The 22,622-nt window shown below is 42.6% G+C and overlaps 1 protein-coding gene across 1 annotated transcript; it reads right to left on the bottom strand.

The window, feature by feature from the left end:
• Positions 1 to 699: 699 nt before the first annotated feature.
• LOC135505242 (uncharacterized protein C6orf118-like) lies at positions 700 to 22,111 on the bottom strand. Its single transcript, XM_064924429.1, has 13 exons — positions 22,047 to 22,111; positions 21,137 to 21,352; positions 20,593 to 20,936; positions 19,496 to 19,658; positions 18,262 to 18,384; positions 17,027 to 17,086; positions 16,252 to 16,370; positions 12,842 to 12,900; positions 12,501 to 12,592; positions 7,235 to 7,342; positions 5,879 to 5,932; positions 2,596 to 2,657; positions 700 to 1,642 (listed from the first exon to the last, which is right to left on the bottom strand). The coding sequence occupies exons 2-13, from the start codon at positions 21,344 to 21,346 to the stop codon at positions 1,573 to 1,575; spliced, it is 1,464 nt and encodes a 487-aa protein (XP_064780501.1). The 5' UTR covers positions 21,347 to 21,352; positions 22,047 to 22,111; the 3' UTR covers positions 700 to 1,572.
• Between the last annotated feature and the right edge of the window lie 511 nt (positions 22,112 to 22,622).

Below are 22,622 nucleotides of genomic sequence, written 5' to 3'. Positions count from 1 at the left end.
AAAAAAGACACACTTGATTCAACGTCATCACATCACATTTTATTATTTTGTTTAAATGACATGGAGTTGAAACCTACAGGAGGCTTTCTCTCCAGGAACAGGGTTGGAGTTAAAACCTACAGGATGGTCTCTCTCCAGGGACAGGGCTGGAGTTGAAACCTACAGGAGGGTCTCTCTCCAGGAACAGGGATGGAGTTAAAACCTACAGGAGGGTTTCTCTCCAGGAACAGGGTTGGAGTTAAAACCTACAGGAGGGTATCTCTCCAGGAACAGGGTTGGAGTTAAAACCTACAGGAGGGTATCTCTCCAGGAACAGGGTTGGAGTTAAAACCTACAGGAGGGTTTCTCTCCAGGAACAGGGTTGGAGTTAAAACCTACAGGAGGGTCTCTCTCCAGGAACAGGGTTGGAGTTGAAACCTACAGGATGGTAGCTCTCCAGGAACAGGGTTGGAGTTGAAACCTACAGGAGGGTCTCTCTCCAGGAACAGGGTTGGAGTTAAAACCTACAGGAGGGTCTCTCTCCAGGAACAGGGTTGGAGTTAAAACCTACAGGAGGGTCTCTCCAGGAACAGGGTTGGAGTTTAAACCTACAGGAGGGTCTCTCTCCAGGAACAGGGTTGGAGTTAAAACCTACAGGAGGTCTCTCTCCAGGAACAGGGTTGGAGTTAAAACCTACAGGAGGGTCTCTCTCCAGGAACAGGGTTGGAGTTAAAACCTACAGGAGGGTCTCTCTCCAGGAACAGGGTTGGAGTTAAAACCTACAGGAGGGTCTCTCTCCAGGAACAGGGTTGGAGTTAAAACCTACAGGAGGGTCTCTCTCCAGGAACAGGGCTGGAGTTAAAACCTACAGGAGGGTCTCTCTCCAGGAACAGTGCTGGAGTGCCCAGGTCAAGAATCTACAATCTTTTGTGACAGAATATCAGATAGCAGACCTTTAGCAACAGAACAGTATGTTGAAATACTGTGTGCGTTGTGTACAGCAGTAGGCTGCAGGTGATGATAGGTGTGATGACGTGGACAGGTCTGGACTGGAAGGACGTGGACAGGTCTGGACTGGAAGGACGTGGACAGGTCTGGACTGGAAGGACGTGGACAGGTATGGACTGGAAGGACGTGGACAGCCAAGGAATTGGACCCAGATTATATAGTAAAAACAGTCAAATCAAATCACGTCACTATTTATTTGTGATCGGCGGTTGTATGGTTTGCTTGTATGACATCAAAGCCATATTTACTATAATCATCACTACATTTAACCACAGCCTCAATTATATCTTTATTATTGAAAGACTATTAAATAGTCAAATAAGATATTTCAATGATGTCACTACAGCACAATTGACTCTTGTGAGGACTACATACAGTGTGGTTGTTGCTGTTGTAACTAATGCCATCGTAATTCTGTTACCATCGGAGATATTTTAATGTCAGCTCGAATAACAATGATTAAAAGTGATGTGAAGCTTGGAGAATGAGTAATCATCCCGTCCATAAGATCTAGTAATGGCCTTCAGGTCAGCTTGCTAAACACTACCCCCTTGTGGACAAAAAGAGGTACTGTTCCAAATGCTACTAATTTACGAGAGGTTGTGTTCTATCGTCCTCGTGTCGCAGGGCGGTCCATATTTTGTCCCACACCTCCCTGTGAATAGAACCAGATCACAGAGCCAACGATGAGAGAAATAATTTCTCTACTAATAATTTAGGTTGTTTTAATTTGGCCTGTATGCACAACGCGTCTTCGAGTAGGAGTGCTGATCTAGCATCAGTTTCAACTTTCAGATCATCATGGAAAAAATATTGTATGGGCTGATCTTAGATCTGCACTCCTACTATGAGACACTTTGTGGTTACAAGCCCTGGACCATGCCAGCAACAGGTATGTATGTGTACTGTATATTCAGGGAAGATCTAACAGTATGGTTAGGGGTTAGGGGTTCTGGGTTAGTGGTTCTGGGTTAGTGCTTCTGGGTTAGTGGTTCTGGGTTAGAGGTTCTGGGTTAGGGGTTCTGGGATAGGGGTTAGTGGTTCTGGGTTAGTGGTTCTGGGTTAGAGGTTCTGGGTTAGTGGTTCTGGGTTAGTGGTTCTGGGTTAGGGGTTCTGGGTTAGGGGTTGTGGGTTAAGGTTTAGGGGTTCTGGGTTAGGGGTTCTGGGTTAGGGGTTCCGGGTTAGGGGTTTTGGGTTCTGGGTTAGGGGTTCTGGGTTAGGGGTTCTGGGTTAGGGGTTGTGGGTTAAGGTTTAGGGGTTCTGGGTTAGGGGTTCTGGGTTAGTGGTTCTGGGTTAGTGGTTCTGGGTTAGGGGTTATGGGTTAGGGGTTCTGGGTTAGGGGTTGTGGGTTAAGGTTTAGGGGTTCTGGGTTAAGGGTTAGGTATCTACAGGCTGAATCCAATACATTAACATTGTTAAGATTTCTGAATCAATGTGTAATTGGGATGAGAATGATGAGGATGGGGAACATTCAATCAATATATTAACTGTCCCAATTGGGACATTTTGTTGTCCCCCCCCCCAAAAAAAACAGTGTCAACCATACAACAGATTTACACAGAAGATACATAGTGAGATTGGTTACAGTCTAACAATGAGGATACGTACGCTCTCACATCCTCGCTTGTTGTCACTCTGTTTAGGATCATGTTGAGGTTGCTTTCCAGATCCTTCAAGACACAGTGAGACCAATGAGTATAGAAAACGCATTGTATATTCAATACAATTTAAATCAAATGTATTTTATTTACAGATACCCATCCTAAAACCACAAAGACCTTTACAGATACCCATCCTAAAACCCCAAAGAGCGTTACAGATACCCATCCTAAAACCACAAAGACCTTTACAGATACCCATCCTAAAACCACAAAGACCTTTACAGATACCCATCCTAAAACCAAAAAGACCTTTACAGATACCCATCCTAAAACCACAAAGACCTTTACAGATACCCATCCTAAAACCACAAAGAGCTTTACGGATACCCATCCTAAAACCACAAAGAGCGTTACAGATACCCATCCTAAAACCACAAAGAGCGTTACAGATACCCATCCTAAAACCACAAAGACCTTTACGGATACCCATCCTAAAACCACAAAGAGCTTTACGGATACCCATCCTAAAACCACAAAGAGATTTACGGATACCCATCCTAAAACCACAAAGAGCGTTACAGATACCCATCCTAAAACCCCAAAGAGCGTTACAGATACCCATCCTAAAACCCCAAAGAGCGTTACAGATACCCATCCTAAAACCACAAAGAGCTTTACAGATACACATCCTAAAACCCCAAAGAGCGTTACAGATACCCATCCTAAAACCACAAAGACCTTTACAGATACCCATCCTAAAACCACAAAGACCTTTACAGATACCCATCCTAAAACCACAAAGACCTTTACAGATACCCATCCTAAAACCACAAAGACCTTTACAGATACCCATCCTAAAACCACAAAGAGCTTTACAGATACCCATCCTAAAACCCCAAAGAGCTTTACAGATACCCATCCTAAAACCCCAAAGAGCGTTACAGATACCCATCCTAAACCCACAAAGAGCGTTACGAATACCCATCCTAAACCCACAAAGAGCGTTACGGATACCCATCCTAAACCCACAAAGAGCGTTACGGATACCCATCCTAAAACCACAAAGAGCGTTACGGATACCCATCCTAAAACCCCAAAGAGCGTTACGGATACCCATCCTAAAACCCCAAAGAGCTTTACAGATACCCATCCTAAAACCCCAAAGAGCGTTACAGATACCCATCCTAAAACCCCAAAGAGATTTACAGATACCCATCCTAAAACCACAAAGACCTTTACAGATACCCATCCTAAAACCACAAAGACCTTTACAGATACCCATCCTAAAACCACAAAGACCTTTACAGATACCCATCCTAAAACCACAAAGACCTTTACAGATACCCATCCTAAAACCACAAAGAGCTTTACGGATACCCATCCTAAAACCACAAAGAGCGTTACGGATACCCATCCTAAAACCACAAAGAGCGTTACAGATACCCATCCTAAAACCACAAAGACCTTTACAGATACCCATCCTAAAACCCCAAAGAGCGTTACAGATACCCATCCTAAACCCACAAAGAGCGTTACGGATACCCATCCTAAAACCCCAAAGAGCGTTACAGATACCCATCCTAAACCCACAAAGAGCGTTACGGATACCCATCCTAAAACCCCAAAGAGCTTTACGGATACCCATCCTAAAACCACAAAGAGCTTTACAGATACCCATCCTAAAACCACAAAGAGCGTTACAGATACCCATCCTAAAACCACAAAGACCTTTACGGATACCCATCCTAAACCCACAAAGAGCGTTACGGATACCCATCCTAAACCCACAAAGAGCGTTACGGATACCCATCCTAAACCCACAAAGAGCGTTACGGATACCCATCCTAAAACCCCAAAGAGCTTTACGGATACCCATCCTAAAACCACAAAGACCTTTACAGATACCCATCCTAAAACCACAAAGACCTTTACAGATACCCATCCTAAAACCACAAAGACCTTTACAGATACCCATCCTAAAACCACAAAGACCTTTACAGATACCCATCCTAAACCCACAAAGAGCGTTACGGATACCCATCCTAAACCCACAAAGAGCGTTACGGATACCCATCCTAAACCCACAAAGAGCGTTACGGATACCCATCCTAAAACCCCAAAGAGCTTTACAGATACCCATCCTAAAACCACAAAGACCTTTACAGATACCCATCCTAAAACCACAAAGAGCTTTACAAATACACATCCTAAAACCCCAAAGAGCGTTACAGATACCCATCCTAAAACCCCAAAGAGCTTTACAGATACCCATCCTAAAACCACAAAGAGCGTTACAGATACCCATCCTAAAACCACAAAGAGCGTTACAGATACCCATCCTAGTGTATTGTAGTGTATTGCAGTGTATTGCAGTGTATTGTAGTGTATTGCAGTGTATTGTAGCGTATTGCAGCGTATTGCAGCGTATTGCAGTGTATTGCAGTGTATTGCAGTGTATTGCAGTGTATTGTAGTGTATTGCAGTGTATTGTAGTGCATTGCAGTGTATTGCAGTGTATTGTAGTGTATTGCAGTGTATTGCACATACATACAGTACATACAACACAGTACATACAGCACATACAGTACAGACAGTACGTACAGTACATACATTACAGTACATACAGCACAGTACATACAGTACATACAGCACAGTATATACAGCACATAAAGTACAGACAGTACATACAGTACAGTACATACAATACAGTACATACAGTACATACAGCACAGTACATACAGCACATACATACAGTACATCCAGCACAGTAAATACAGTACAGACAGTGCAGACAGTGCATAATGTACAGTACATACAGCACATACAGTACAGTACATACAGCACAGCACATACATACAGTACATACAGTACAGTACATACAGTACATACAGTACAGTACAGACAGTACATATGGCACATACAGTACAGTACATACAGTACATACAGCATAGTACATACAGTACATACAGCACATACACACATCACAGTACAAACAGCACAGTACATACAGAACATACAGCACATACATGCAGTACAGTACACACATACAGTACAGTACATACAGTATATACAGCACATACATGCAGTACAGTACACACATACAGTACATACAGCACATACATGCAGTACAGTACACACATACAGTACATACATGCAGTACAGTACACACATACAGTACATACAGCACATACATGCAGTACAGTACACACATACAGCACATACATACAGCACATACAGTCAAGGAAAAATATGATAATATTTCAACTAGGTCAAAGTACTAAATGGCTTGCCTTGTTGGTGTTTCTGAAGCGTTCATTTGAGGCCAGTAGTCTCATGATCTCTCCCTGCAGGAGATAACAGACAAACACACACACACACACACACACACACACACACACACACACACACACACACACACACACACACACACACACACACACACACACACACACACACACACACACACACACACAGTACTCCAGTGAAATGCCCTACGATAAAGGGAGTCAGTCTACATTACCGATGATAAGCTGTTTGTAGAAGGGCCTGCAAGGCCAGGACATAAGGCTATCCAACGTGTGTGTGTTCTGGTGAATGTGAGTGGTAGAGAGAAGTCAATCTACTGTGTGAGTAAAACGTGTGTGCTGCTTTAATTGGGCAGGGAGGGCTGACTGGAAAAGAGATGTCAATCTCTGAAGGGCACATTAAATAACTTTGAAAATACGTTGACAGTAGTATTTAACCTAGTTCATCCAACACAGAACTATAACAACCATACACCTATGTTAAGAACTATAACAACCATACACCTATGTTAAGAACTATAACAACCATACACCTATGTTAAGAACTATAACAACCATACACCTATGTTAAGAACTATAACAACCATACACCTATGTTAAGAACTATAACAACCATACACCTATGTTAAGAACTATAACAACCATACACCTATGTTAAGAACTATAACAACCATGGAAATCCCTATTGGTGCCGTGGATATTCCCCGTCTGGTGCTCCCCTAGTTGTAAATCCCTACTGGTGCTGTGGTTAAAAACTTGTCTGGTGCTCCCCTAGTTGGGTATCCCTATTGGTGCTGTGGTTAAAAACTTGTCTGGTGCTCCCCTAGTTGGGTATCCCTATTGGTGCTGTGGTTAAAAACTTGTCTGGTGCTCCCCTAGTTGGGTATCCCTATTGGTGCTGTGATTAATACCCCGTCTGGTGCTCCCCTAGTTGGGTATCCCTATTGGTGCTGTGATTAATACCCAGTCTGGTGCTCCCCTAGTTGGGTATCCCTACTGGTGCTGTGGTTAAAAACTTGTCTGGTGCTCCCCTAGTTGGGTATCCCTATTGGTGCTGTGGTTAATACCCCGTCTGGTGCTCCCCTAGTTGGGTATCCCTATTGGTGCTGTGATTAATACCCAGTCTGGTGCTCCCCTAGTTGGGTATCCCTACTGGTGCTGTGGTTAAAAACCTGTCTGGTGCTCCCCTAGTTGGGTATCCCTATTGGTGCTGTGATTAATACCCCGTTTGGTGCTCCCCTAGTTGTAAATCCCTATTGGTGCCGTGGTTAAAACCCTGTCTGGGCCTGGACTTTGCTGCATGTCTCTTAAGACTTAAGACTCTCTGATTTGCGCCTGTACCTTAGAGTCTCTGATGCATCTCTCTGTAGCTCCTGTGGTGATGATGGACACCATCTTCTCCTTGAGTTCCTTCTGCAGCAGCTGGACCTCCTCCCACATTATCCACACCTGATAACACAGTACATACAGTAGATAATGTACAGTACATACAGAACAGTACATACAGTACATTCAGAACAGTACATACAGTACAGTACATACAGTACATACAGTACATACAGTACATACAGAACAGTACATACAGAACAGTACATACAGAACAGTACATACAGTACATACAGAACAGTACATACAGTACAGCACATACAGTACATACAGAACAGTACATACAGTACAGTACATACAGTACATACAGTACATACAGAACAGTACATACAGTACAGTACATACAGTACATACAGTACATACAAAACAGTACATACAGTACATACAGAACAGTACATGCAGAACAATACATACAAAACAGTACATACAGTACATACAAAACAGTACATACAGAACAGTGCATAATGTACATACAGAACAGTACATACAGTACAGTACATACAGAACAGTACATACAAAACAGTACATACAGTACATACAGTACATACAGAACAGTACATACGGTACATACAGAACAGTACATACAGTACATACAGCACAGCACATACAGTACCTACAGAACAGAACAGTACATATAGTACACACAAAACAGTACATAGAGTACATACAGTACAGTACATACAGAACATACAGTACATACAGTACATACAAAACAGTACATACAGAACAGTACATACAGAACAGTACATACAGTGCATACAGTACATACAGAACAGTACATAGGGTACATACAGCACATACAGTACAGCACATACAGTACATACAGAACAGTACATACAGTAAATACAGAACAGTACATACAGTACATAAAGAACAGTACATACAGTACATACAGAAGAGTACATACAGTACATACAGTACATATAGTACATGCAGAACAGTACATACATAACAGTACATACAGGACAGTACATACAGTACAGTACATACAGTAAATACAGTGCAGTACATACAGTACATACAGTACATATAGTACACACAGAACAGTACATACAGTACAGTACATACAGTACAGTACATATAGTACACACAGAACAGTACATGCAGTACAGTACATACAGTGCAGTACAGAACAGTACATACAGCGCATACAGTACAAATAGAACAGTACATACAGTACATACAGAACAGTACATACAGTACATACAGAACAGTACATAGGGTACATACAGCACATACAGTACATACAGAACAGTACATACAGTACATACAGAACAGTACATACAGTACATACAGAACAGTACATACAGAACAGTATATACAGTACATACAGAACAGTACATACAGAACAGTACATACAGTACATACAGACCAGTACATAGAGTACAGTACATACAGTACATACATAACAGTACATACAGTACATACAGAACAGTACATACAGAACAGTACATACAGAACAGTACATACAGAACAGTACATACAGAACAGTACATACAGAATAGTATATACAGTACATACAGAACAGTACATACAGTACATACATAACAGTACATAGAGTGCATACATAACAGTACATACAGTACATACAGAACAGTACATACAGTACATAAAGAACAGTACATACAGTACATACAGAACAGTACATACAGAAGAGTACATACAGTACATACAGTACATATAGCACATGCAGAACAGTACATACAGAAGAGTACATACAGGACAGTACATACAGTACAGTACATACAGTAAACAGTACATACAGTAAATACAGTACAGTACATACAGTACAGTACATACAGTACAGTACATATAGTACACACAGAACAGTACATACAGTACATACAGAACAGTACATACAGAACAGTATATACAGTACATACAGAACAGTACATACAGAACAGTACATACAGTACATACAGAACAGTACATAGAGTACAGTACATACAGTACATACAGAACAGTACATACAAAAAGGGTACATACAGTACATACATAACAGTAAATACAGTACATACAGAACAGTACATACAGAACAGTACATACAGAATAGTACATACAGTACAGTCCATACAGTAAATACAGTGCAGTACATACAGTAAATACAGTACAGTACATGCAGAACAGTACATACAGAACAGTACATACAGGACAGTACATACAGTACAGTACATACAGTAAATACAGTGCAGTACATACAGTAAATACAGTACAGTACATACAGTACAGTACATACAGTACAGTACATATAGTACACACAGAACAGTACATACAGTACAGTACAGAACAGTACATACAGAACAGTACAGTACATACAGTACACACAGTACATACAGTACAGTACATACAGTACATACAGAACAGTACATACAAAACAGTCATACAGTACATAAAGAACATACAGAACAGTACATACAAAACAGTACATACAGTACATACAAAACAGTACATACAGTACATACAGAACAGTACATACAAAACGGTACATACAATACATACAGAACAGTACATAGAGTACATACAATACAGTACATACAGTACATACAGTACAGTACAGAACAGTACATACAGAACAGTACATACAGAACAGTATATACAGTACATACAGAACAGTACATACAGAACAGTACATACAGTACATACAGAACAGTACATACAAAACAGTACATACAGTACATACATAACAGTACATACAGTACATACAGAACAGTACATACAGAACAGTACATACAGAAGAGTACATACAGTAAATACAGTGCAGTACATACAGTAAATACAGTACAGTACAGTACATATAGTACACACAGAACAGTACATACAGTACAGTACATACAGTACAGTACAGAACAGTACACACAGAACAGTACAGTACATACAGTACAGTACACACAGTACATACAGTACAGTACATACAGTACATACAGAACAGTACATACAGAACAGTACATACAGTACATAAAGTACATACAGAAAGGTACATACAAAACAGTACATACAGTACATACAGTACATACAGTACATACAGAACAGTACATAAAGTACATACAGAACAGTACATACAAAACAGTACATACAGTACATACAGTACATACAGAACAGTGCATACAGTACATAAAGTACATACAGAAAGGTACATACAAAACAGTACATACAGTACATACAGTACATACAGTACATACAGAACAGTACATAAAGTACATACAGAACAGTACATACAAAACAGTACATACAGTACATACAGTACATACAGAACAGTACATACAGTACAGTACATACAGAACAGTACATACAGTACATACAGTACAGTACATACAAAACAGTACATACAGTACATACAAAACAGTACATACAAAACAGTACATACAGTACATACAGAACAGTACATACAGTACATACAGAACAGTACATACAGTACAGTACATACAGTACATACAGTACATACAGAAGAGTACATACAGAACATACAGTACATACAGTACAGTACATACAGTACATAGAGTACAGTACATATAGTACATACAGAACAGTACATACAGTACAGTACATACAGTACAGTACATACAGAACAGTACATACAGAACAGTACATACAGTACAGTACATACAGAACAGTACATACAGAACAATACATACAGAACAGTACATACAGAACAGTGCATACAGTACAGTACATACAGAACAATACATACAGAACAGTACATACAGAACAGTACATACAGAACAGTACATACAGAACAGTACATACAGAACAGTACATACAGTACAGACTGAGCTACAGAGGACCACTACAGCCCTGTGTGTAGACAGGACTACTACAGCCCTGTGTGTAGACTGAGCTACAGAGGACCACGACAGCCCTGTGTGTAGACAGGACTACTACAGCCCTGTGTGTAGACTGAGCTACAGAGGACCACTACAGCCCTGTGTGTAGACTGAGCTACAGAGGACCACTACAGCCCTGTGTGTAGACTGAGCTACAGAGGACCACTACAGCCCTGTGTGTAGACTGAGCTACAGAGTCCCACTACAGCCCTGTGTGTAGACTGAGCTACAGAGGACCACTACAGCCCTGTGTGTAGACTGAGCTACAGAGGACCACTACAGCCCTGTGTGTAGACTGAGCTACAGAGGACCACTACAGCCCTGTGTGTAGACTGAGCTACAGAGGACCACTACAGCCCTGTGTGTAGACTGAGCTACAGAGGACCACTACAGCCCTGTGTGTAGACTGAGCTACAGAGGACCACTACAGCCCTGTGTGTAGACTGAGCTACAGAGGACCACTACAGCCCTGTGTGTAGACTGAGCTACAGAGGACCACTACAGCCCTGTGTGTAGACTGAGCTACAGAGGACCACTACAGCCCTGTGTGTAGACTGAGCTACAGAGGACCACGACAGCCCTGTGTGTAGACAGGACTACTACAGCCCTGTGTGTAGACTGAGCTACAGAGGACCACTACAGCCCTGTGTGTAGACTGAGCTACAGAGGACCACTACAGCCCTGTGTGTAGACTGAGCTACAGAGGACCACTACAGCCCTGTGTGTAGACTGAGCTACAGAGGACCACTACAGCCCTGTGTGTAGACTGAGCTACAGAGGACCACTACAGCCCTGTGTGTAGACTGAGCTACAGAGGACCACTACAGCCCTGTGTGTAGACTGAGCTACAGAGGACCACTACAGCCCTGTGTGTAGACTGAGCTACAGAGGACCACTACAGCCCTGTGTGTAGACTGAGCTACAGAGGACCACTACAGCCCTGTGTGTAGACTGAGCTACAGAGGACCACTACAGCCCTGTGTGTAGACTGAGCTACAGAGGACCACTACAGCCCTGTGTGTAGACTGAGCTACAGAGGACCACTACAGCCCTGTGTGTAGACTGAGCTACAGAGGACCACTACAGCCCTGTGTGTAGACTGAGCTACAGAGGACCACTACAGCCCTGTGTGTAGACTGAGCTACAGAGGACCACTACAGCCCTGTGTGTAGACTGAGCTACAGAGGACCACTACAGCCCTGTGTGTAGACTGAGCTACAGAGGACCTGATAGTTAGTGGTATTGCTCCCCACCGTCTCTCCATCTCCGTATCCCCACTTGTCGTTTGTTATCTGTCTAAATGAAGCTTAAAATTATGTAAATTACTCTCGTTTAAAAAAAAAAAACAACAGATAATATATATATTTTTTAAAGATATACTGGTATATTATGTTCCATACCTGACGTCTCTTAGGCTGGACACGATCGATAAAGGAGATCGACCCTTCATCTGGCCTCATCAGCCCTGGCAGAGTGGCCTCCTTATGGAGCCCTGGCATCAATCAATCAACCATTCAATCAATAAATCAATCACGAATTCAACAAAATAATAAACAAACCAATCAATTAATACATCAAACAAACCAATCAAACCAACCAACGAATCAATACATTCCAATACATCAAACAAACAAACCAATCAATCAAACCAATTTGTTATTCATCACGCAAACCATTCAATCAACAATGAAACAAACACAGCAATACATCAACTAAACAACAACAACAAAAATCAATCAACCTTCATCATCTGGGATTTCCATGACTCTGTCACGTACGTTCTGAAACTGATTCCTCACTCTGGGGAGACAGACAATAGGCACGAATACAATCAAATTAAGTCAAGTCTCATTTTTTTTTGTCAAAGTGCATTATCGCACAAGCTCTCAGTGTACTTTACAAAGGAAATTAATAGATTTTAAAACTACGAATTCAATACAAGATTTTGGAATAGAAGGTAGTATTAGTATTCTATGTTTTGAACAAAAGCAAAGTATTTGTATAACATCAACGACTGGAGCTAGATTGAATCCGTCGCGTTCTAGAGGGATAGATATTTAAAATAAATGTTCAGGCATTCAAGTAGACTGGGGAAAAAGAGAGAATCAGATCGTGTTAGCTAAGGGGGAGGGGCTTGAGAAAGTTGAGTGAAGTTCAATCTAGTGCTGTAACAACCCAGTGTGTGGTCAAAGACTTAGTAACTTAGTTGTATGCATGATCTGGTTACCTATAAACATAGTTACAGTTAAAAAAAAATTTTTTAAACATATTTATTAACTTATTTCCAGATACTTTCTAAACTACCCACAATGCACTATTTCTCAAAGTCATACGGACAATCTACTCTGCGTTAACTTTATCAAGCTGGCTAATGTTAGCCACTAGCCATGCAGACCGAATGTTGGCAGTGCTGAGCTACAATCTGTCAATCACGAGGAGGCATGATGTGAACAACCAATCAGATTCCCCACACTTGGGGGCCGCATGATCTCCATGAAGTAGCAGAGTTTTTCAACCTTGTCTCAGTACTAGTGCGCAACATTAGCTGACTCACTGTGCCGTTGTGATCATTTCCATCTGCCTGGGGCCTTCCTCTAATCACCCTCTTAATGTTGGCTCTTCTCCTCGTCTCCTCCTATACCTTTGTCGTGTCTTTGGCTATGCCGGATTAAGTGACATGACATGCTATTCTATAAAATCCTTTCTCTGTAATTAATATTACCTGATTGAGCTAATCATGTAAATGTAATTAACTAGAAAGTCGGGGCACCACAAAATAATATTTATAGAGCTGTTATCTTCCGAATAAACTCTTAAAGACCTAGTCATATTTTACATCAATAGCAGTCAAAATTAATTGTCATCTTATTTCAGTCTCTTCTGTAAGTTGTAAATTCTTGGTTATCTGCAAATTATGTCATAAAGGAAAACGTCCCTAGCGGACAGAACAGGTATGACAGCTGGTTACACAAAGAAAAGGGGGCTGGGTTTGAGTGAAAGAGCAGGAAGACTGAGGGACAAAGGGAGAAGCAATGTCTCTATCGGGCCGTAGGCAGCTACTCTATCGTAAATACAGAATCTTATGCATTCTCAATTACCGTCCATTTGGAAAAGGAAAATGCAATGAATATTTACTCTGAGCTGTGCTTCAATAGGTTGGTGGTAGATGGAAGGCCGAGTTGCCCAAGAGTTCTTCCATCCCCTGCCTTATTGTTAACTCTTTCCCGTCGTCTCCTGTGCTCAATGTGCCTCTGGAATATATCTACTGTGGATTTACCTTAGTATAATGCTTTTGGATTAGCTTACTCTCCCCTGGCCGGTGCCTCTGAAGCTTATCTCTCCTTGGCCCTTCTTTGGTAGCTAACTCAGCCGTTAATCGGTAAGTCTCCACTCTGTCTACTTTTATATCTGCTGTCTTTTTGTTGTTGTTATATTCTGTGGGTTCCTGCCTCTGCTAGACTAGTTGGGGTTGTTCTCTGGCTTTCTACCTAGCCATGTCGACCGTAGTGGTTGGCTAGCTGGGCTAAACTTACTAACTTTAGCTGACTAGCTTGCTGGCTAAGATAACTGCATATACCAGTAACATTATTTGATAACTGGTTAGATGATGTTATGTATTTCCAAAACGTTGATTTACTTTAATTGAGCTGTAAGCTAGGTGTTGATAGCAACTGGTTGACTCATGCAGAGCTAACCTAACTTTAGCAGGCGGGTAGGGTTAACGTTAGCAGGCGGGTAGGGTTAACGTTAGCAGGCGGGTAGGGTTAACGTTAGCTGGCGGGTAGGGTTAACGTTAGCAGTTATGGGTAGGGTTAACGTTAGCAGGCGGGTAGGGTTAACATTAGCAGGCGGGTAGGGTTAACGTTAGCAGGCGGGTAGGGTTAACGTTAGCAGGCGGGTAGGGTTAACGTTAGCAGGCGGGTAGGGTTAACGTTAGCAGGCGGGTAGGGTTAACGTTAGCAGGCGGGTAGTAGGGTTAACGTTAGCAGGCGGGTAGTAGGGTTAACATTAGCAGGCGGGTAGGGTTAACGTTAGCAGGCGGGTAGGGTTAACGTTAGCAGGCGGATAGGGTTAACGTTAGCAGGCGGGTAGTAGGGTTAACATTAGCAGGCGGGTAGTAGGGTTAACGTTAGCAGGCGGGTAGTAGGGTTAACGTTAGCAGGCGGGTAGTAGGGTTAACATTAGCAGGCGGGTAGGGTTAACGTTAGCAGGCGAGTAGGGTTAACGTTAGCAGGCGGGTAGGGTTAACGTTAGCAGGCTAGTTGGCTGGCAACCATGCAAGCTGATTTGCAACAATAAATTCATAAAGTATTAGCTTGTACGTTGTCTAAAAATGTTATTGAAACCAGTAGTCAATGAGTGCAAAGATTTGGTTTAATTTGAAGTTGTACATTTGAAGTTATTTCTGTTGGGGTTCACATTATCGGGAATAGGCTGACTTTGCTGACTTTGGCTGACTTTGCAGGTCCTCCATATTACGTCACACCCCGCAAAGACAGTTTCCGGCATGACTTTGGCATTCTGATTGGTTTTATGCAATAACTCGAAAAATAGAGATGTGAAGGGTAACTTTGCATTGGGACTTTTGATGTGTATACTAATGCAAATCCATAATGTTACACGTTTATGCTACCTATCCTTTAAATTTAAATTGTGCTACAATGACGATCTTCTGACCTACGGACTGAATTTAGACCCTAGTACGATGTTTTCCAGTATATATATATATATATATATATATATATATATATATATATATATATATATATATATATGCTGCGACTACTTTGTAGCGCCACCTCCAATATTTCAGTCTCTCGATGTGCAAAACTGATAGAGACATACCCCAAGCGACTTACAGCTGTAATCGCAGCAAAAGGTGGCGCTACAAAGTATTAACTTAAGGGGGCTGAATAATTTTGCACGCCCAATTTTTCAGTTTTTGATTTGTTAAAAAAGTTTGAAATATACAATAAATGTCGTTCCACTTCATGATTGTGTCCCACTTGTTGTTGATTCTTCACAAAAAAATACAGTTTTATATCTTTATGTTTGAAGCCTGAAATGTGGCAAAAGGTCGCAAAGTTCAAGGGGGCCGAATACTTTCGCAAGGCACTGTATATATCCATACCCTCAGAGACCCATCCATACCTGTCATTCTCCTCCAGGGCCCTCTGTGCCTCCTCTCCCAGCCTGGACACCTCGTTGCCAGCTTCCTCCAGATCCTCTGCTCCTACGATGGCCAGACCACCCAGCAGAGCCAGCTCAGACTGACCACGCCACAGAGAGGAGGAGGGATAAAATAGTCAATGAAGATCAGTACAGTGAAGTGTACTGCTGGTTTCCTATTCCACCGGATCATTCATTGTTACCTACCTGGTGTCCCAGGTCTAAATCAGTCCCTGATTAGAGAGGAATTACCCACCTGGTGTCCCAAGTTTAAATCAGTCCCTGATTAGAAGTGAATCACCCAGCTGGTGTCCCAGGTCTGAATCAGTCCCTGGTTAGAGGTGAATCACCCACCTGGTGTCCCAGGTCTAAATCAGTCCCTGATTAGAGAGGAATTACCCACCTGGTGTCCCAGGTCTAAATCAGTCCCTGATTAGAGGGGAATCACCCACCTGGTGTCCCAGGTCTAAATCAGTCCCCGATTAGTGTGGAATCACCCAATTGGTGTCCCAGATCTAAATCAATCACCGATAAGAGGGGTAGGAATGACAAAAAGCAGTCGATCTGGCTTCGAGGTCCTGATTGGAATTTGAGGGTATAGAGGTCTTAAATAGGGGTTACAGTAGTCAATCAAAAGCTCAACTGGTGTCAGTACAGACCTCCATATGCAGCGAAAGCACAATAATTGAGCAAGATTTCCATATAATTAGGCTACAAATAAACTTGAAAAAAATCTGAATGTGTTTGTAATATTTACCAAGTCCTCGAGAGATGTCTGGGAGTCCAGAATAGAGTTTAGGTACAGATCATATTCGGTCTGGAAAGCAGAAGGGAGAAACACAGATTGAAGAATAATAATAAAAATAACAACAACAACAACAACAATAATGATATTAATAAGAATAATAACAAGAATAATAACAATAATAACAGCAATAATAATAACAACAACAATAATAACAACAATAATAATAACAACAGCAATAACAACAATAATAATAACAACAACAATAATAACAACAAGAATAATAATGATACTAATAATAATAACAATAATAATAATAACAATAATATTTATTTTTTATTTTGGATTGGACTTTTTGAGCGCTTTTCTACCAACTGAAGTACTCAAAGCGCTTTACATGAGAGGGAAACTATTCTCTAATTCAGGGGTCTGTCAGTCTCTCAGTCCCTATTCTCTAATTCAGGGGTCTGTCAGTCTCTCAGTCCCTATTCTCTAATTCAGGGGTCTGTCAGTCTCTCAGGCTCTCAGTCCCTATTCTCTAATTCAGGGGACTGTCAGTCTCTCAGGCTCTCAGTCCCTATTCTCTAATTCAGGGGACTGTCAGTCTCTCAGGCTCCCAGTCCCTAGCCTCTAATTCATCCCATAACACATGCTTACCATGTGCTGCTGCTGAGTGGTGCCGTGGAGGGAGAGAGGTAAGGGAGAGGGGGAGAGGTAGAGAGAGGAGAGGGAGAGGAGGTAAGGGAGAGGAGGGAGGTAAGGGAGAGGAGGAGAGAGAGAGGGGTAAGGGAGAGGGAGAGGAGGAGAGGTAAGGGAGAGGAAGAGAGGGAGAGAGGTAAGGGAAATTAGGAGAGTGAGCGATAAGGGAGAGGAGGGAGGTAAGGGAGAGGAGGAGAGGGAGAGAGGTAAGGGAGAGGAGGAGAGGTGAGGAGGAGAGGGAGAGAGGTAAGGGAAACAAGGAGAGTGAGAGATAAGGGAGAGGAGGAGAGGGAGAGGAGGTAAGGGAAACGAGGAGAGTGAGAGATAAGGGAAACGAGGAGAGTGAGAGATAAGGGAGGTAAGGGAGAGGAGGAGAGGGAGAGGAGGTAAGGGAAACGAGGAGAGTGAGAGATAAGGGAGAGGGAGAGGAGGTAAGGGAAACGAGGAGATTGAGAGGTAAGGGAGAGGAGGGAGGTAAGGGAGAGGGAGAGGAGGTAAGGGAAACGAGGAGAGTGACAGGTAAGGGAGAGGAGAGGAAATGGAAAAACCTTGATTTCCCTGAGGATGTCTCTGAATACTGGCGAGCCTTCACAGACGTTGTTGAAGACGTCACTGAACACCCCCAGGCGGTCTCTACTGGGACAGCTCTGGTCTGACAGCCTCCTCAGCTCCTGGGGAAGGAGACACACATCATATTGTACGGTAATAACTCAGTCACAGCTGTACCTGTGTGAAGTGAGGTGGAAGATGGGGAGAAACGCTATCTAGTGTTATGTTGAACTCAACACCTCTAGGGGACTGAAGAACATTGTTGAACTCAACACCTCCAGGGGACTGAAGAATATTGTTGAACTCAACACCTCTAGGGGACTGAAGAATAATGTTGAACTCAACACCTCCAGGGGACTGAAGAATACTGTTGAACTCAACACCTCTAGGGGACTGAAGAATACTGTTGAACTCAACACCTCTAGGAGACTGAATAATATTGTTGAACTCAACACCTCCAGGGGACTGAAGAATACTGTTGAACTCAACACCTCTAGGAGACTGAATAATATTGTTGAACTCAACACCTCTAGGGGCCTGAATAATATTGTTGAACTCAACACCTCTAGGGGCCTGAATAATATTGTTGAACTCAACACCTCCAGGGGACTGAAGAATACTGTTGAACTCAACACCTCTAGGGGCCTGAATAATATTGTTGAACTCAACACCTCTAGGAGACTGAAGAATAATGTTGAACTCAACACCTCTAGGGGACTGAAGAATAATGTTGAACTCAACACCTCCAGGGGACTGAAGAATACTGTTGAACTCAACACCTCTAGGGGACTGAAGAACACTGGTGAACTCAACACCTCTAATGGACTGAAGAACACTGGTGAACTCAACACCTCTAGGGGACTGAAGAATACTGTTGAACTCAACACCTCTAGGGGCCTGAATAATATTGTTGAACTCAACACCTCTAGGAGACTGAAGAATATTGTTGAACTCAACACCTCTAGGGGACTGAAGAATATTGTTGAACTCAACACCTCTAGGGGACTGAAGAAAACAGCCCTATAATTTACAGCACACTATTCTCTCTCGTAGGCCTATTATTACCTATGGAGGATATGTACCACTTGTTTCAAATAATGAAACATAGAACGAAACATAGAAGTAACCCATAGATTATTATGGTGTAATTAGTATGTTATGGTATTGCGTGATGTTTATACTGTACCGGGTCAAATTTGTACAACCAAAAAGAAACACGTTAGTCTTCCCCACCTTCTCCAGCTTCCACTCGTAGACCTCAGCAGCTTTGTTCCCGCTGATCCAGTTCCTGTCCCTGAGGTCCTGCTTCCTCAACACCCGTCTGTCAAAGTGTCTCATCATCCTCATCTGGTCCTTCTTGGTCAGGCCCCCCAGGTGAGACTGAGTGAACCAGTACCTGTAGATGGACCAGGTGAGACTGAGTGAACCAGTACCTGTAGATGGACCAGGTGAGACTGACTGAACCAGTACCTGTAGATGGACCAGGTGAGACTGAGTGAACCAGTACCTATAGATGGACCAGGTGAGACTGACTGAACCAGTACCTGTAGAAGGACCAGGTGAGACTGACTGAACCAGTACCTGTGGGTGGACCAGGTGAGACTGACTGAACCAGTACCTGTAGATGGACCAGGTGAGACTGAGTGAACCAATACCTGTAGTTGGACCAGGTGAGACTGAGTGAACCAGTACCTATAGATGGACCAGGTGAGACTGACTGAACCAGTACCTGTAGATGGACCAGGTGAGACTGACTGAACCTGTACCTGTAGATGGACCAGGTGAGACTGACTGAACCTGTACCTGTAGATGGACCAGGTGAGACTGACTGAACCAGTACCTGTAGATGGACCAGGTGAGACTGACTGAACCAGTACCTGTAGATGGACCAGGTGAGACTGACTGAACCTGTACCTGTAGATGGACCAGGTGAGACTGACTGAACCAGTACCTGTAGATGGACCAGGTGAGACTGACTGAACCAGTACCTGTAGATGGGAGTGATTACAGGGACAATAGAGTGCTGAGTACCAGGCAGTTGGCAAGTTTGGTAGACTACTAATGACCATCAGCAGCATCAGAGCTTGGAGAAGCCTAGTTACTGTGACTAAACAGTCACGTGGAATTTGACTGTGGTCATGATTCGTGACTGCCGGAGTGGCGGTAATACGTTCACCCTAGTAATGATTTCACTGATTACACATAAATGAAGATAGTTCCTATATGATAGAGTGGTTGCGTTATTATCAAACTGATCTTGTGTCCTTTCTGTCGTCCTGTGAACCCCGTTCATTGCTGCTCACCACTATATTTATTATTATTGTCCTTACCTATCCTGGTTCCCCTCAACACCTCCAGGAGGTTTTGACTGTGATTCTATGCTGGGTTTGAGCAAGAAGAGCTCAGAGGTGTCCTGAATCATCTTGAGCCTTGTTTTCCTCCTCCTCTCTCTTTCTTCTCCTTCCTCTCCCGTCGTTCCTCTCTGTGTGCCAGTAAGGCTCTCAAGCTGCCCAGGCTTCAAGACTGTAGGTTTTAGCCCCTTGGCGACAGTGAAGTCAAACATGGCTTCCGTCATCTTCTCGATGTTGGCGGCCATCTTGGTTTGTCTCTGGAGGCGTTCCGTAAAAGGACAGGGACTCAGGCCTTCCTCCTCACCCTTCTCTCTGTCCTGGACCTAGAGATAATGAATATGTTGATGTTAGGTGTTGTTGTTGTTGTTGTATGTTGTGTCATTGTAAGCAGTGGTGTAATAGTACAACAAATTTTTGGGGTAAACGCTGATCGCCCTTGAAAAAAAGTAATGCTCTCTATACTTTCAATGCATTTTTCTGCAAAATGGTACTGAACATAGACAGAAAACAGTGGGGGAAAGACCTCAGACATCTCCCAGATTGGTTCCTCTGTCCTCCTCCGGTGGGGCTGGTTCTGGCTCAGGGCGTAAGGGCTCAGGTGGCCACAGCTGTATGTTTGGATGTCAGCCTTGTGAGCCATCTCTGCCCCCAGGAGAAGGCTCTGGAGCGCCCGGCGTGTGTCAGATACCCTCAGCATCCGAGGCTTGTTAGGGGTGGTAGCCTTGGTAGACATGGCTGGCTGAGAGGAGAGCGGGAAGGAACTGGAATGTGGTATTGGAAAGATGTGTGCTTTTTGTTTGGCTATTGTAGGCTAAATATTATGCCTCTTTAAGATGAAAGCACTAACAGCAAATCCCTCTTTCTGCTTAAGGACTAGCATGTTAAATGTAGCAAAGTATTGCCAAGTGGGCATCTCAGTGAAAGAGGCATCACTACAGTCCCTGGTTCAAATCCAGGCTGTATCACATCCGGCCGTGATTGGGAGTCCCATAGGGTGGTGCACAATTGGCCCAGCGCGGGGTGGGCCATCATCGTAAATTAGAATTTGTTCTTTCCTGACTTGCCAGGTTAAATAAATATATTGTCTACTCATAATATCTATAGCATATAACTTGCACATATTCTATTCATTGACCTTATTGAAAGCTCTACCTAGAAACATGATTAGCATTTTGCTCTGTTAATAATTACACTGTATTTCACGGTAGATGTGTATTATGCAAAGACTATTTGTCTAACAAGCACTATAATTTGGTAAAGTGAAATCCATGATTTTACAGACATTCTGCTGTGCGATTGGCGCAACGCACGTACGCAGGCACGCAAATAAGTAAACTATAGCTAAACGTTTCTTGAGACGATATAAACACTGTAATTCGCAGGAAATAACTACAGCAACATCATATTGCCGAAACATAATATATTGTACTCACCCGCGTCTGTCTGCCCAGAGGTGAAGAGAAACGATTCCTGTTTTCCCCAGACGGTTGTCAGTGGATACCGCGCGTCAACACACGGCGGCGGAAGTTTATTTTATTTAACCTTTATTTGATCAGGGAGTCACACTGAGACCAAGGTCTCTTTTACAGATGAGCCGTGAATTATGTAGATTACAAAAAAATAATACACACAACAAAATAAAAATACAAAATGCAAGCAGAAAGAAAGAAAAACACATTCGCTAGTAAAAAGGTTCCTCAATCAGCGTTCTGAATTGACCAAGAGGCACCAAAACATCACATTTCAGAAAATGTTGAAGATTTTTATATCAAGAGGTGCAAGAAAAACTAAAAGCTGATTGGTTTACAGCCATGGTATGTCAGACCATATACCACGGGTATGACAAAGCATTTATTTTTACTGCTCTAATTACGTTGGTAAACAGTTGATAATAACAATAAGACTCCTCTGGGTTTTGTGGTAAATGGCCAATATACCATGGCTAAGGGCTGTGCCCAGGCACTCTGAGTTGTGTCGCGCATAAGAACATTCCTTAGCCGTGGTATATT

The sequence above is a fragment of the Oncorhynchus masou genome, chromosome 18 (genome assembly GCF_036934945.1).
Source record: "Oncorhynchus masou masou isolate Uvic2021 chromosome 18, UVic_Omas_1.1, whole genome shotgun sequence".
Lineage (NCBI taxonomy): Eukaryota > Metazoa > Chordata > Actinopteri > Salmoniformes > Salmonidae > Oncorhynchus > Oncorhynchus masou.
The sequence above is the reverse complement of the archived record's forward strand: the minus strand, read 5'-3'. Positions and strand labels throughout refer to the sequence as shown.

Bases quoted from the DNA above. Each gene is read 5' to 3' on its own strand.
- LOC135505242 (XM_064924429.1), bottom strand. From the start codon at position 21,346: ATGTCTACCAAGGCTACCACCCCTAACAAGCCTCGGATGCTGAGGGTA. The intron at 18,385-19,495 runs GTGGGGAAGACT...CTCCTTCCCCAG, and splicing joins ACGAGTGGAAGCTGGAGAAG to GAGCTGAGGAGGCTGTCAGA. The intron at 12,901-16,251 runs GTATGGATGGGT...CTGTCTCCCCAG, and splicing joins GCCCTGGAGGAGAATGACAG to AGTGAGGAATCAGTTTCAGA.